A 16,729-nucleotide genomic window follows, 5' to 3' on the forward strand; every position below is an offset into this window, starting at 1 on the left:
GATGTTGTCTATGGGGTTTTGTGAAGGTCGAGCTGTGGATGTAGTCTATGGGTTTGTGAAGGCTGAGCTGTGGATGTCTCTGGAGGTTTGTGAAGGTCGAGCTGTGGATGTTGTCTATGGGTTTTGTGAAGGTTGAACTGTGGATGTTGTCTCTGGGTTTGGGAAGGTTGAGCTGTGGATGTTGTCTATGGGTTTGTGAAGGTTGAGCTGTGGATGTTGTCTATGGGTTTGGGAAGGTTGAGCTGTGGATGTTGTCTATGGGGTTTGTGAAGGTTGAGCTGTGGATGTTGTCTATGGGTTTGTGAAGGTTGAGCTGTGGATGTTGTCTATGGGGTTTGTGAAGGTTGAGCTGTGGATGTTGTCTCTGGGTTTGTGAAGGTTGAGCTGTGGATGCTGTCTATGGGTTTGGGAAGGTTGAGCTGTGGATGTTGTCTCTGGGTTTGTGAAGGTTGAGCTGTGGATGTTGTCTATGGGTTTGGGAAGGTTGAGCTGTGGATGTTGTCTCTGGGTTTGTGAAGGTTGAGCTGTGGATGTTGTCTAAGGGGTTTGGGAAGGTTGAGCTGTGGATGTTGTCTCTGGGTTTGTGAAGGTTGAGCTGTGGATGTTGTCTATGGGGTTTGTGAAGGTTGAGCTGTGGATGTAGTCTATGGGGTTTGTGAAGGTTGAGCTGTGGATGTTATCTATGGGTTTTGTGAAGGTTGAGCTGTGGATGCTGTCTATGGGTTTGTGAAGGTTGAGCTGTGGATGCTGTCTCTTGGTTTGGGAAGGTCGAGTTGTGGATGCTGTCTATGGGTGTTTGTGAGGGTTGAGCTGTGGATGTCTCCTGGGATTTGTGAGGGGATGTGTGTGACTTTGCTGCATGCATGTTTTTCACTGTATTAGACAGTGTACGCGAGCATACACACAGACACAGCTGTGAAGCCCACCTCTCTGGCATGTCATATGAAACGATGAAACAAATGATGCTTTACAAAACATTCTGCTAAACTACCAGCATTGACAGTCAAAGAACTATGTAGGCGAGACAACACGGTATATATCTGTCATTCCAGAATGTGAGGGAGCAGATCGTTTCTGGTTCATGGGCATCGGAACCCATGGCCCAAGGGGGTGTGAGAGAACTGACCTTTGAGCTGCTTGCGATATCCACGGCACCTGCGATATCCTCTTGTCGGATCAAGCATGTGTCCTCTCCCTCATCGGCCTCCAGGAAACTGCGGACGACCACAGAGTGTGAGAAGTGAGTACGGGGAAGGAGTATTGTACGGAGTTTTTCTAAGTGTTTTCGTGACCATCCAGCAGCATTAGGAGTAGCAGAGGCTGCCAGCTAAGTTGCTGTTCTCACCGTACTGCACCACGGAGGGTAAACAGAGGAGGTGGCTTGTCTGGAGTTACAGGAACATATCCGGACCCTCACACCTCAATTCTGATATTTTATAACAAACGACCCTCCCACACTGCTGGTCTGCCTCGTCACCACCTCTCACAGAGCACAGCAATCTCTGAACATGATGTCTCCTGCAGCACGGCACTCTCCCTTTGCCACATCTCCACAACGACGCAAAGCTCCCTCCTGTAGAGCAGAGACAACCCCCTCCTCACCACTTCTCACTGTCAGGGAGAAGTCCCTCCTCTCACTGTCAGAGACCACACCCTCCTCCCCTCCTCTCACTGTCAGAGACCACCCCCTCCTCCCCAACTCTCACTGTCAGAGACCACCCCCTCCTCACCACCTCTCACTGTCAGAGACCACCCCCTCCTCTCACTGTCAGAGACCACCCCCTCTTCACCACTTCTCACTGTCAGAGACCACCCCCTCCTCACCCCCTCACTGTCAGAGACCACCCCCTCCTCACCACCTCTCACTGTCAGAGACCACTCCCTCCTCACCACCTCTCACTGTCAGAGACCACCCCCTCCTCACCACCTCTCACTGTCAGAGACCACTCCCTCCTCACCACCTCTCATTGTCCAAGACCACCCCCTCCTCACCACCTCTCACTGTCAGAGACCACCCCCTCCTCACCATCTCTCACTGCCAGAGACCACCCCCTCCTCACCAGCTCTCACTGTCAGAGACCACCCCCCCTCACCATCTCTCACTGTCAGAGACCACCCCCCCTCACCATCTCTCACTGTCAGAGACCACCCCCTCCTCACCAGCTCTCACTGTCAGAGACCACCCCCCCTCACCACCTCTCACTGTCAGAGACCACCCCCTCCTCACCCCCTCTCACTGTCAGAGCCCACCCGCTCCTCACCATCTATCACTGTTCGATTGAGACCACCCCATCCCTCTTGCCCCCCTCCTCAGCCATCAGAGGGTACTTCCTCCTCGCTGCCCCTTCTCACCCTGCTTCGGCGGGCAGCAGCTGGTCAAAGCGTGCTGCCAGTCTCTGAGCGTACTTGGACTTCTTGTGCAGACTCTGGAGGTCTCCTTTCGCCCTCCCGGCAGCCAGTTCGCCCTGCGGGGTGAACCAACGGCAGGTCAGTATGCTGCCGAATCGGTGGGCGACACAGTGTTTCGGTTCAGTGGGTTTTGTTAACTGCTACTGTGGGGGAGGCGCGTATTTGGGACAGCCGTTAAAGTACAAAAACTCATCGAGAAGATAGTCCGGATTCGGTTTGTTTGCTTGGGATGCTGTGCGACTGCATTGATCACCATTTACAACCGTGAGATTCTCTCTCCTGCCGGCATAGTCAGCAAACCTATAGACTGGGAACGATAACAGGATCAATGAAAGATCAACCAGAGTGCAGATGACAACAAACTGTGCAAATGCAAATATAAATAAATAGCGATATGTAACCGGAAGATGAGATAATGAGATGAAGTGAGATAACTGTGGGAACATCTCAATGATGGGGCAAGTGCAGGTGAATCTAGTTATCCGCTTTTATTCAAGAGCTTGATGTCTGAGGGCTAGTAACTGCTCTTGAACCTGATGCTGTGAGCCCTGAACCTCTTGTACCTTCTACCTGATGGCAGCAGCAAGAAAAGAGCATGACCTGGGCGGTGAGGATCTCTGATGATTTCCTACGACAGCATTTCAGATGGATGTGCTCAATGGTTGGGAGGGCTTTACTTGCGACGTACTGGGTTGAGTCCACTATCTTTTGTAGGACTTTCCATTCAAAGGCATTGCTGTTTCTATACCAGGCCAGTCAATCCACTCTCCACCTCACATCTACAAGCAGTCCCCAGGTTACGTACGAGTTCCGTTCCTGAGTCCGTCTTTAAGTCAGATTTGTACGTACAAGTACATCTGGTATTATTTAGCGTCAGTTAGTCAAACGTTTGTCTTAGTATATAGTATATATTTTACCTTTCTATGCATATAAAACAGTTAAGAAAAATATGTATTCCAATAATTAAACTACTGCATTGCTTAGTAATAATTGTAGCTTTCATCGGGGCAGGGCCTTTCACATGCTCCATTATTCTCACTTTATCCTTTAAAATTGTTCCGATCGTTGACCAACTGTAGCCTAACACTTTTCCAATGACCGATGGCGTTTCACCTCTTTCCGATCGCTTTATTATTTCCGCTTTATTTTCAATCGCAATCGCTTCCCGTCAACAGAACAGAAACACTGTGGGCGGCGGGTTCAAACCTCCGCCGGCTCCCGAGGTCCGCTGGGTCCTAAGGTCTACTGCACTGAATTCCCCTGGTCCGAAAGTCCATCGCACTGAGACAGGTTAAATGGGACAAGTGGGGAATGTGCAGGGTTTGGGTATTTGATCCTCCACAATATTCCACGTGGGTATTTGAACTGGAGATGGCAGTGTTTTTGTTTTTACAAGGTCGGGTTGTGAGCTCGACCTCAACCTGGCACGGATGGTACGGGAGGCACTGGATCGGCATCAACCTGGCACGGATGGTACGGGAGGCACTGGATCGGCATCAACCTGGCACGGATGGTACGGGAGGCACTGGATCGGCATCAACCTGGCACGGATGGTACGGGAGGCACTGGATCGGCATCAACCTGGCACGGATGGTACGGGAGGCACTGGATCGGCATCAACCTGGCACGGATGGTACGGGAGGCACTGGATCGGCATCAATCTGGCACGGGAGTGATCGAATTTGGGAACCTCCGTTCCCCAGTCGGGCATTGAGCTCACTGCGCCACCAACCGACCGGAACCGGGGGGCGGGGGGGGCGGTCAGGGTGAATCTAGCTAAGAAAAATTTAAGCCAAATACAAAGTTAAACACTCAACACTGTGTCAACATCAAGGACTTAAAATGGCGGACAGCGTTCTCCTTCCTCGGTTCATAAGTACGAGTTGTCCGTAAGTCGGACGTTCATAACTCAGGGACTGCCTGTACAGTATAAAAGCTGAACAGTTTCTAACTAGTGTCAGTCACACGTAGTTATGTGGCTGTTAGACACTGCATGTGCCTGGAGCGATCTGATTGTGATTAGTGCCAGTTGTATGCATTTGAGTTCAAAAAGCAGTGATTTTTGTCACTGATAATTCGCAAAAAATAAGGAAGACGACAATTTAGAACTATATTGCTCACTGCGGTTTCAAGCATTTAGGCTTGGAATTGACAGAAGCAGCTGGGAGTGAAAATGTAATAAAGAAATTGAAGGTATCAACAATAATCTTGACTGCTACAATGAAAATGAAAATTTGGAGGATGCAATGTATCCGGAGTGGCTCACAGAAGGTTAAAAGGACTGACTTCTGAAATATCTACCACCCTGAGCATGCTATTTTGGTGCTGGAATGTGTGGTAACACTTGTGGGCTGCCCCCCACATCAGTGTTGGTTATTGTTGCAAACAATGTATTTCACTGTGTAACGTCCTGGTTAAGAGTTTTGCTGCTGTGCTGTAGGTATTTCACTTCGGCAAAAGGGCAGTCTGTCCTGCTTCTAGTATGTTTGCGTTTCAGCTAAAGGTTCCACCATCTTGATTGGCAGACAGACACAACATTCCTAAAAAGTCATTCAAAGCCTCGGCCATTTCCTCATTACCCAATATCAATTCCCCCTTCTCATTCTACAAGGAACCTACATTCAATTTGGCCACCCTTTTCTGCTTAACTATAAAAACTTTTACTATCCAATTTTATATTTTGTGCTAGTCTATTTTCAAAATCTATCTTCTCTTTCTTTATTGCTTTTAAAGTTATCCCTAATCTTCCAATTTCCCACTACTCTTGGCGACTTCGCGTGCACGAGCTTTTAATTTGATGCCTTCTTTTATTTCCTTAGTTATCCATGACTGGCTGTTCCCAACCTTACTGTCCTTGCTTTTAACTGGAATATACTTTTGTTGAGCACTGTGAAAAATCTTTCAAAGTCTTCTACTGTTCCTCAACTGACCCACCATACAGCCTGTGTTCCAAATCCTCCCTCATCCCATTGTAGTCGCCATTGTTTAGACATAACAGACTGGCTTTAGATTGATCTGTTGCACCCTCCATTTGTATGAGAAACTCAATGATACCATGATCCCTCTTTCCCCAACCACAAGATCACTAATTTTACCTGTCTCGTTGCACAGGACCAGATCTAAAATAGCACATTGCCTTGTAGGTTGAGTAACGTGCTGTTCAAGAAAGCCAACACGGATGCCTTCTGTGAAGTTCTCCTCAAGACTGCCTCAACCAACTTGATTCACCCAATCTAGATGCAAGTTATAGTCCCCCAAGTTAACCGGGCGGGGGGTGGGGGTGGGAGAGAGACTGGGTTCAACGGATCGGAGAAATAAAGTAATAAAGAAAGTGTGGATAAAGAAAAAGCAAAAGATAAAAAAGAAAAAAGAGTGAAGTGAAGAAAAGTCAAGTGCAAAAGAGTAAAAGATTGCAAGATTTTAAAAGTACAACGAGTGTAAGGGCACTTAATTTGAATGCCTGTAGTATTTGAAACAAGATCAGTCAACTTGTGGCACAAAGGTGTGCCTACCTCCGGCACAGAGAATCCAGGGAACCCTCCCCTCCCTGATGTACCTCCGGCACAGAGAATCCAGGGAACCCTCCCCTCTCTGATGTACCTCCTGAAACAGAGAATCCAGGGAACCCTCCCCTCCCTGATGTACCTCCTGAAACAGAGAATCCAGGGAACCCTCCCCTCCCTGATGTACCTCCGGCACAGAGAATCCAGGGAACCCTCCCCTCCCTGATGTACCTCCTGAAACAGAGAATCCAGGGAACCCTCCCCTCCCTGATGTACCTCCGGCACAGAGAATCCGGGAACCCTCCCCTCCCTGATGTACCTCCTGAAACAGAGAATCCAGGGAACCCTCCCCTCCCTGATGTACCTCCTGAAACAGAGAATCCAGGGAACCCTCCCCTCCCTGATGTGCCGCAGTGTTTGAAGCTCAGATTCCAGGTCATCAACTTTGAGCCTGAGTTCCTCGAGCCGCCGACACTCGCTGCAGATGTGGTCACCAGGACCCACAATGGGGCCCACCAGCTCCCACATCATGCAGCTACAGCACATCGCCCGATCCTGCATCATCCCTACTTTATTTAATTAGTTGTAGTTTGGTGACTTCTTACTCTACAACTACAAAAGCCTTCCTTGCTACTTGCCTGTGCCCCCTCGTTGAAGCCTCTTGAGCCCAAGTCTCAAGTTCCCAAGTTCCCACTCCTACACTGGTCCACTCACACATGGCTGCTCTGCTTTGACCCACTTTGCTTTTAATTGCTTCTGCCGCTAATGCACTCAGCCCCACAAAACGCTCCTTTTTCAAAACTCTTCTCCCCGACGCGTGCAAAGCTCTCTCTCTTTTTGAATCGGTTGGTCCGCTGCTACTCTCATGGAGGAGCCCATTTGTTTGAGGTAGATTTCAAGCGACACATGGAAGCGACACACGTGTGCTTTCCTGCAGACTCCGGGTCCAGCGCACGAGTTAAAGACCACTTCAAGATGAGCTCCAACTTGGGGTGGTTTAACTATAATGGGCCCTTTTCACTTCTTTCCTTTTCTTCTTCCTACTAAGTGTTGGATAAAGCTGGCATTTGTAAATATACTTCCTTTATGATTGTAGGCAGTGTACGATGTTATTTCTTGCCAACAGCTAATTGCATGGGGGCAGTATTTATACAGTATTTGCACAGTTAGGGGTTCGGGTGATCAATACATCTCAACTTCCCAGTTTCAGTGGGACCCAAGTCATACCAACCCAAGATGCATGGAGTCTGAGAAAGGTTTTCGTACCGTTGAGTCTGTAGCTGTTAGCGAGGGGCTAACGGGCCACATCTCTAATGACACCCAGTAAAAAGGGGTTTCATGTACATGTGATGAGTCGACCTGAATTTTGAATCTCAACTCCACCGTTTATTTATTTAGGGATACAGCACAGAGCAGGCCTCTCGGGCCACCGAGCCATGCCGTCCCAGCAACTTATTAGCTCCAGTCTAATCACAGGACAATTTACGACAACTGATTAACCTACTAACCGGTATATCTTTGGACTGTGGGAGGAAACCCGAGCACACACAGGGAGAAATGTACAACCTTGCTTACAGATGATGCTGAAGTTGAACTCCAAGCTGTAAGAGCATCACGCCAACCACTGCGTTTCCATGGCACCCAGTTAGTGACGGAGTAGACAGCCAGCGCTTTCCTCACAGTACGCGAATAGGCAATGTGAGGGGATGCTAACAGGACTGATGAAGATGGACACAGGACATCGTGCAGATGCAGCAGCGCCCACGCAGAGTCAACATTGTGGGCTCAGACCCTTGTCGGTGAAGATGGTACCTGATGCCCAACATGGATAAGATGGGCCAAAGGGCCTGCTGCTGTGCAATGTGATGCGGTGACTAGCTGCAGTACGTCTTGGCTCAGATGGAATACAGTGCAGTACAACTTCAGCGTGGTGAATCTCTGGAACACACCTCCCCGAGAGGGCCGAACCACTACTCATTCTGTGGACCTCGGTACCAGTACATTTTGGCCCAGTTAGCTTCCACTTCACGAAAGCAGTTAAAAAAATATTAAAAAAGACAAAACTATCATTTAACTGAGTAACAAATTATGTACTTACCATAAATTCCGGACTATAAGCCGCTACTTTTTTCCCACGCTTTGAACACTGCGGCCTATACTACGGTGCGGCTAATGCATGTTTTTTTTCATGCCGCCAAAAACATTTTGCCTCGTAACAGTAGACCAATAAAATTGATGAGTAGTTCACAGAGGTCCAATGAAATTGTACGATAAATCAAGCGCACTTTCACAATTAAATTATTGTAAATCAGCCATTTGTACTCGCCCTCATCAACATGGAAAACACTCGAAGAAAAGCATATGATGCAGCTTTTAAGTTAAAGGCGATCGATCTGGCGGTTGAAGAAGGAAATCGAGCTGCTGCACATAATCTTGGCATAAATGAATCGATGTTGAGACGGTGGAGACGCCAGCGTGAAGAACTGAGTCAATGCAAAAAGATGACAAAAGCTTTCAGAGGTAATCATAGCAGATGGCCCGAACTTGAAAACTTTCTTGAAGACTGGGTTAACACGCAGAGAGCAGGCGGCTGCGGTGTTTCCACCGTGCAGATCAGACTGAAGGCTAAAGCAATCGCCACCAAAATGAAAATCGAAGATTTTAGAGGTGGGCCATCGTGGTGTTTTAGATTTATGAGACGAAAAGGCCTGTCCGTCAGGGTACGCACGACTCTGTGTCAGCAGCTCCCTCCCGACCACGAGGAACAACTTGCTAACTTCCGCACATTCACTCAAACAAAGATAGCGGAGAATTCCATCGGGCCAGATGATATCATAAATATGGATGAAGTACCTTTGACGTTTGACCTGCCTCTCACTCGGACTGTTAATAAAAAAGGTGACTCGTCCATCACACTGAAAACAAGTGGCCATGAGAGAACGCATTTTACTTGTGTTCTGAGCTGCACAGCATCCGGACTAAAGCTTCCACTGATGGTGATTTTTTAAGCCGCTGACAATGAAAGTTCAGTGAAAGCTGCCATCAAGAGTACAAACTCAATTCCAGCTGTGATTCCTGGGGGCACCACGAAGTATTTGCAGCCACTGGACATCAGCGTGAACCAGGCATTTAAAGTGGCGCTGCGCGTTGAGTGGGGAGGCTTGGATGACGAGCGGCGAGAAATCCTTTATCAAAACAGGACGCACGCGAAGAGCATCTTCAACTCAAGTCTGCCAGCGGATCCTAAATGCATGGAGCCGTGTCACAACATCCACCATCACCAGCGGGTTTCGAAAGGCTGGACTGCTGCGTGATGAAGAGGACCGCGTGCGCTCAAGTGAGAGCGACAACGAAGAGACTGAAGTGAGTGATGAGATCCTGAGGTTGTTCAATTCGGACACTGAAGGACTTTGATGGTTTTAGTGCGCAGGAGGAAGATGAAGAAGGCGATCAATAACTTTTCCTGGTAGGCTGCAGTATATATATTTTTTTTACCAGTCGTTAGGAGATATTGGAATGTTGTTCATGCACTGTTCAGTAAAAAAGTAAACGCAACGTAATTTGTGTGTTACCGATACGTATGTATATTTAAAAGTAGCTGTGTTACAGGCACTGTTCGAAAAAAAAGCATTTGCAATATGTATTTGTTTATGTTACCATACGGATTTAATTAAAAGTTAAAAAATCCTCACGTGTAATATCTTTCTGTGTAAATATCTCATATTACAACGTGGGACACCCGCGGCTTAAAATCCGGTGCGGCTTGTACAAGTACAAAATTGATTTTCTTTCTAAAATTAGAGCGTGCGGCTTTTAATCAGGTGCGCTCTGTAGTCCGGAATCTACGGTAAATCAAATACAGAAGTGTCAGTGGTACTATAACTATAAAACTGTGAATTATTTCCTGATAGCTACCGACAGAGGAATTCATCCAGCGTATGCTGCTGTGTTCTTCTGACTGACTGTAAATGAACACAATCAGCTCAGATATCTACTGCCTTCATACAATGCTTTCAACCTCCAAATCTTCATTTTCATTGTCAATGCCTTCTAATTCTTCATAGCTCCTAACTTGCTGAAGCGCTGAAATTGTTTCATTTTCACTCCCGGCTGTTCCTGGTGTTTTCAAGCCTGAAACCGTGGTGAGCAAAACAGTTCCGAGTTGTCTTTCTGCTTACTTCTGACCGACTAGCGGTGACAAACATTTCTGCTTTTTGAACACAAACACACGACTCTAACCAAAAACTGATCACTCTAAGCACGGTGTGTTTAATGGCTGAACAAGTGCACACAGCTAATACTAACAGTCAGCATCTGTTGAGCAGCAGTCTCTTGCGGCATCGTATCCCAAATAAACAAAGGGAATTCTGGCTGTTCTCTCAATTAGATTTTGTTCTTTAAGAGTTGTCCCAAATAAACAGCTGTCCAGATTAACTGATGGTCTAATTAACCTGAATCTATAGTATTTAAAGTGGAGACATTTCACAGATGCTGTTCAAAGACTTCAGTTCAGCATTCAACACATTCATCCCTCAGAAACTGATTGGAAAGCTGAGCCTACTGGGCCTGAACACCTCCCTCTGCAACTGGATCCTAGACTTCCTGACTGGGAGACCTCAGTCAGTCCGGATCAGGAGCAGCATCTCCAACACCATGACACTGAGCACGGGGGCCTCCCCAGGGCTGTGTGCTCAGTCCATTGCTGTTCACTCTGCTGACCCATGACTGTGCTGCAACACACAACTTGAACCACATCATCAAGTTCACTGATGACACGACCGTGGTGGGTCTCATCGGCAAGAACGACGAGTCAGCTTACAGAGCGGAGGTGGAGCGACTAACAGATTGGTGCAGAGCCAACAACCTGTCTCTGAATGTGAACAAAACAAAAGAGATGGTTGTTGACTTCCGGAGGGCATGGAGCAACCACTCCTCGCTGAACATCGACAGCTCCTCGGTAGAGATCGTTAAGAGCCCCAAATTTCTTGGTTTCACCTGGCGGAGAATCTCACCTGGCCCCTCAACACCAGCTCCATAGCAAAGAAAGCCCAGCAGCGTCTCTACTTTCTGCGAAGGCTGGGGAAAGTCCATCTCCGCCCCCCCCATCCTCATTCTCATCACATTCTACAGGGGTTGTATTGAGAGCGTCCTGAGCAGCTGCATCACTGCTGGGTTCGGAAATTGCACCATCTCGGATCGCAAGACCCTGCAGCTGATAGTGAGGTCAGCTGAGAAGATCATCAGGGTCTCTCTTCCCGCCATCACGGACATTTACACTACACGCTGCATCCGCAAAGCAAACAGCATTATGAAGGACCCCATGCACCCCTCTTCTCCCTGCTGCCGTCTGGGAAAAGGCACTGAAGCATTCGGGCTCTCACAACCAGACTATGTAACAGTTTCTTCCCCTAGGCTATCAGACTCCTCAATACCCGAAGCCTGGACTGACATCTTGTCCTATTATTTTGTTGTAATGCCTGCACTGTTTTTGTGCACTTTACGCAGTCCTGTGTAGGTCTGTAGTCTAGTGCAGCTTTCTGTGTTGTTTTTTAATGTAGTTCATTCTAGTTTTTGTACTGTGTCATGTAACACCATGGTCCTGAAAAACGCTGTCTCGTTTTTACTATGTACTGTACCAGCAGTTGTGGTCGAAATGACAATAAACGTGACTTGACTTGACGAGATCAAACAACTGAGAGATGTCAAAGACAAGGAGACTGGTGCCTGCAGAGATCAGCCATGCTCGCAATGAAGAGGGGGCAGTTTTGCTGGGTCGTGTGCTCTCCTCCTGTCCCTGTGTTGAGAGAAGGTGTGGGGACACAGAGGGGGTTGTAAATTGCAGTGATACCTCCCTGCAGGACAGAACCACTCACCATTTGGACGTCTTTTCCTCGCTTGTACTTCTCCAGTGCTTCATCAGGGAGGGGAGCTGGCCCTGGGAAAGGGTCCTTCCGCTGCAGAGGAGGGTATATGGTCAGCACAGACAGCCTTGTCAATGGAGCAGCCACACTGACACCCAAACTCTGGGACGTCGAGAAACCCAGAGACCGGCGGGGGGGGGGGGAAACGTGGAGAAAATCTCATATATGTAGGGACACCCAGATACCCACTTCCCTCCCCGTCCCGCTACCTCCATCACTCCCTCCCTCCATTCATAGCCCCTCCCTCCCTCCATATCCATTCCCTGTCCAGCCCCACTCCCTCCCTCTCTCCAATCATATATGTAGGGACACCCAGATATCCCCTTCCCTCCCCATCCCGGTACCTCCATCACCCCCTCCTTCCATTCATAGCCCCTCCCTCCCTGCATTTCCCCTCCCTGTCCACCCTGATATTTTTATTTATTTGAGATGCATCGTGTAGCAAGCTCTTCTCACCCTTTGAGCCTGCCACCCAACAACCCAATTTAGCCGTAGCCTAACCACGGGACAATTTATGATGGACCGTGGGAGGGAACTGGAACACCACAGGAAACTCAGGTGGTCACAAAAAGGACCTTCAAGATGGTGTCAGAACTGAGTTCTGATGCCCTGAGCATGCAAACTCCCTCTCCTCCTCGTCACTTGGGAGGGCACACACAGCCCTGGAGCCACCCGAGATCAGAAAGACCACATGGGTGTCATGCCAGGCACACTGGTTCTCCCTCACCCGAGCCCAGCGAACACTCACCCCTGACATAGCTGACGGGCCGTGGGCTGGTCTTCTCCAGGGTTTGTGTGGCTTGTTGTTGGCAGCTGCTTTTCCTCGGACTCTCTTGGCGGGGGAGACCTGTGTTCCTGACATAGCTGACGGGCCGTGGGCTGGTCTTCTCCAGGGTTTGTGTGGCTTGTTGTTGGCAGCTGCTTTTCCTCGGACTCTCTTGGCGGGGGAGACCTGTGTTCCTGCATCCCCCTCGGCCTCCCAGTACCGCTTCCTCTGCTGGAACATAACAGGACAGCGTCAACAGTGCACCCCTGCAGTGGTGAGGGGAAATACCCCCAGGTCTATACCCCCCCCCCAGTGGGGAGCCTTGTGCACCAAGAACCTACTGAGTGAAGTCTTTCAGTACAAGAGGGGGTAAAAGTGGCAGGTGGGGTTGTGTGGTGTCACACACTGCAGCCGGTGGGTGGGGGGGGGTAGAGGGACAGGGACAGAAAGAATGATGAGCGGAACAGATGGTGAGAATGGGGGGGGTGAGGTGGACAAAAGGGTTGGGGTGCAGACGTCTGTGACCACGACACCCCCTACCCCAAACACACTCCGATCTCCAGCTCTTCTCTACCAACTACTGCAATCACACACTCAAAATTCAAGATGGTTTCATGTCATTTCCAATTCCAAGAGTGAGGGAGAACGAAACCATTGTTACTCCAAACAAAATATGATAAGATAGAGACAACAATAATTTACAAAACACTATAACTACATCAGATAGCCAATACACATTGATTGTACGCCCATAAGAGACATTAGGCTCAGGAGGACACAAGGTGACTGACAGGAAACGATAAAGTAAGACCATAAGATATGGGAGCAAAGTAGGCCATTCGGCCCATCCAGTCTGCTCATTGTATCATGGGCTGATCCAATTCTTCCAGTAAACCCCACTCCCCTGCCTTCTCCCCATACCCTTTGACACCCTGGCTAATCAAGAACCTATCTATCTCTGCCTTAAACACACCCAATGACTTGGCCTCCACAGCTGCTCGTGGCAAAAACTTCCACAGATTTACCACCCTCTGGCTAAAGTAATTTCTCTGCATCTCTGTTCTATATGGACATCCTTCAATCCTGAAGTCGTGCCCTCTTGTCCTAGAATCCCCTACCATGGGAAATAACTTTGCCATATCTAATCTATTCAGGCCTTTTAACATTTGGAGTGTTTCTATGAGATCCCCCCTCATTCTCCTGAACTCCAGGGAATACAGCCCAAGAGCTGCCAGACATTCCTCATACAGTAACCCTTTCATTCCTGGAATCATTCTCGTGAATCTTCTCTGAACCCTCTTCAATGTCAGTATATCCTTTCTAAAATAAGGAGCCCAAGACTGCACACAACACTCTGTGTAGTTTCATGAGTGCCTTATACAGCCTCAACCTCACATCCTGGCTCTTATATCCTATACCTCTAGAAACGAATGCCAACATTGCATTTGCCTTCTTCACCACCGACTCAACCTGGAGGTTAACCTTTAGGGTATCCTGCACAAGGACTCCCAAGTCCCCTTGCATCTTTGCATTTTGAATTCTCTCCCCATCTAAGTAATAGTCTGTCCATTTCTTTCTTTCACCAAAGTGCATGACCATACACTTTCCAACATTGTATTTCATTTGCTACTTCTTGCCCATTCCCCTAAACTATCTGTCTGTTTGCTCAACACTACCCGCTGCTCAACCTATCTTTGCATTATCAGCATACTTAGCCACAAAGTCTAAACCATAAAAAGCAGTCCCAGCACCGACAGCGGAGGAACTCCACTGGTAACGGGCAGCCAGCCAGAATAGGACCGCTTTATTCCCACTCTCTGCTTTCTGCCAATCAGTCAATGCTCCACCCAGGCTAGTAACTCCTCTGTAATTCCATGGGCTCTTATTTTGCTAAGCAGCCTCATGTGCGGCACCTTGCAAAGGCCTTCTGAAAACCAAGTACACCACATCTACTGCATCTCCTTTGTCTACCCTGCTTGTAATTTCCTCAAAAAATTGCAGTAGGCTTGTCAGGCAGGATTTTCCTTTCAGAAAACCATGCTGGCTTTGGCCTATCTTGTCATGTGCTTCCAGGTACAGGTAATCCCTGAGTTACCAACGTCCGACTTACGGACAACTCATACTCATGAACCGAGGAAGGAGAACGCTGTCCGCCATTTTAAGTCAATAGACAATAGGTGCAGGAGTAGGCCATTCGGCCCTTCTAGCCAGCACCGCCATTCACTGTGATCATGGCTGATCATACACAATCAGTACCCCGTTCCTGCCCTCTCCCCATATCCCTTGACCCCGCTATCTATAAGAGCTCTATTTAACTCTCTCTTGAAAGCATCCAGAGACTTGGCCTCCACTGCCTTCTGGGGCAGAGCATTCCACATATCCACCACTCTCTGGGTGAAAAAGTTTTTCCGCATCTCTCTTCTACATGGCCTACCCCTTATTCTTAAACTGTGGCCTCTAGTTCTGGACTCACCCATCAGCAGGAACATGCTTCCTGCCTCCAGCGTGTCTAATCCTTTAATAATCTTATATGTTTCAATCTCATTCTTCTAAATTCCAGTGTATACAAGCCCAGTTGCTCCAATTTTTCAACATATGACAGTCCCTCCATTCTGGGAATTAAACTTGTGAACCTACGCTGCACTCCCTCAATAGCAAGAATGTCCTTCCTCAAATTTGGAGACCAAAACTGCATACAATACTCCAGGTGTAGTCTCACCAGGGCCCTGTACAGCCGCAGAAGGACCTCTTTACTCCTATACTCAATTCCTCGTTATAAAGGCCAGCATGCCATTAGCTTTCTTCACTGCCTGCTGTACCTGCATGCATGCTTTCATTGACTGACGTACAAGAACACCTAGATCTCGTTGTACTTCCCCTTTTCCTAACTTGACTCTATTTAGATAGTAATCTGCCTTCCTGTTCTTGCCACCGAAGTGGATAACCTCACAGTTATCCACAGTCGTTGCCGCTGACACTGTGTTGAGTGTTTAGCTTTGTATTTGGCTTAAATTTTTCTTAAATCACCTTGACCCCGCCATCCCCCCTCGGTCCAGTCAGCTGAGATCAGCGCCGGGCTGAGATTCCCGAGTCCGATCCAGTGACAGACCACTCCCGTGCCGGGCTGATGTCGAGCTTGCAACTCGACCTCGTAAAAAACACACTGCCACCTCCAGTTTAAATCCCCACGCGGAATATTATGGAGGATCCAAATACCCAAACCCAGCACAGCCCCCACTTGTCCCATTTAGCTTGTCTCAATGCGGTGGTCCTTAGGACCCAGCAGACCTCGGGAGCCGGTGGAGGTTGGAACCCACCACCCGCAGTGTTTCTGTTCCATTGACGGGAAGCAATCACGATTGAAAATAAAGTGGAAATAAAGCGTTTTGAAAGAGGTGAAACGCCATCGGTCATTGGAAAAGTGTTAGGCTACATTTGGTCAACCATTGGAACAATTTTCAAGGATAAAGTGAGAATAATGGAGCATGGAAAGCTACAATTATTACTAAGCAAAGCAATGGTTTAATTATTGGAATACATACGTTTCTTAAGTGTTTTATATGCATAGAAAGGTAAAATATATACTATTTACTAAGACAAGCGTTTGACTAACTGACGCTAAATAATACCGGATGTACTTGTTCCAACTTCCGTATAAATCCGACTTAAAGACGGATTCAGGAACAGAACTCGAATGTAACCCAGGGACTGCCTGCACTCAATAATCTCATCCCTAACAATTGATTCCGACCACTGATGTCAGGCTAACGGATCTATAGTCTCCTTTCTGCTGCCTCCTACCCTTCTTAAATAGTTGAGTAATATTTGCAATTTTCCAGTCATCCGGTACAATGCCAGACTCTATCGATTCTTGAAAATTCATTGTTAACGCCTCCGCAATCTCTCCAGCTACTTCCTTCAGCACCCGAGGGTGCATTCCATCAGGTCCAGGAGACCATTAAGCTTCCTGAACACCTTCTCAGTTGTAATTTTCACTGCACATACTTCAATTCCCTGACACTCTTGAATGTCTGGTATACTGCAGACATCTTCCACTGTGAAGACTGATACAAAGTACACATTCAGTTCCTCTGCCATTTCTGTGTCTCTCATTACAATATCTCCAGTGT

At 48.0% G+C, this 16,729-nt stretch overlaps 1 protein-coding gene across 2 annotated transcripts in view; it reads right to left on the minus strand.

Annotated features, from left to right (window-relative positions):
- wdr46 (WD repeat domain 46) overlaps nt 1–16,729 on the minus strand; it is a 73,830-nt gene that overhangs the window by 52,611 nt on the left and 4,490 nt on the right. Inside the window, exons 2-5 of one of the 2 annotated variants that reach the window (XM_059962385.1) lie at nt 12,582–12,827; nt 11,786–11,866; nt 2,353–2,465; nt 1,127–1,214 (exon numbers count right to left, since the gene is read on the minus strand). In XM_059962385.1, the coding sequence (XP_059818368.1) occupies nt 1,127–1,214; nt 2,353–2,465; nt 11,786–11,866; nt 12,582–12,827 (528 nt within the window). Of the gene's footprint in view, nt 1–1,126; nt 1,215–2,352; nt 2,466–11,785; nt 11,867–12,581; nt 12,831–16,729 lie in introns of both variants that reach the window. The other variant, XM_059962383.1, reaches the window with a different exon arrangement.

Source organism: Hypanus sabinus, unplaced genomic scaffold (assembly GCF_030144855.1).
Source record: "Hypanus sabinus isolate sHypSab1 unplaced genomic scaffold, sHypSab1.hap1 scaffold_670, whole genome shotgun sequence".
In the NCBI taxonomy this organism is placed as follows: domain Eukaryota; kingdom Metazoa; phylum Chordata; class Chondrichthyes; order Myliobatiformes; family Dasyatidae; genus Hypanus; species Hypanus sabinus.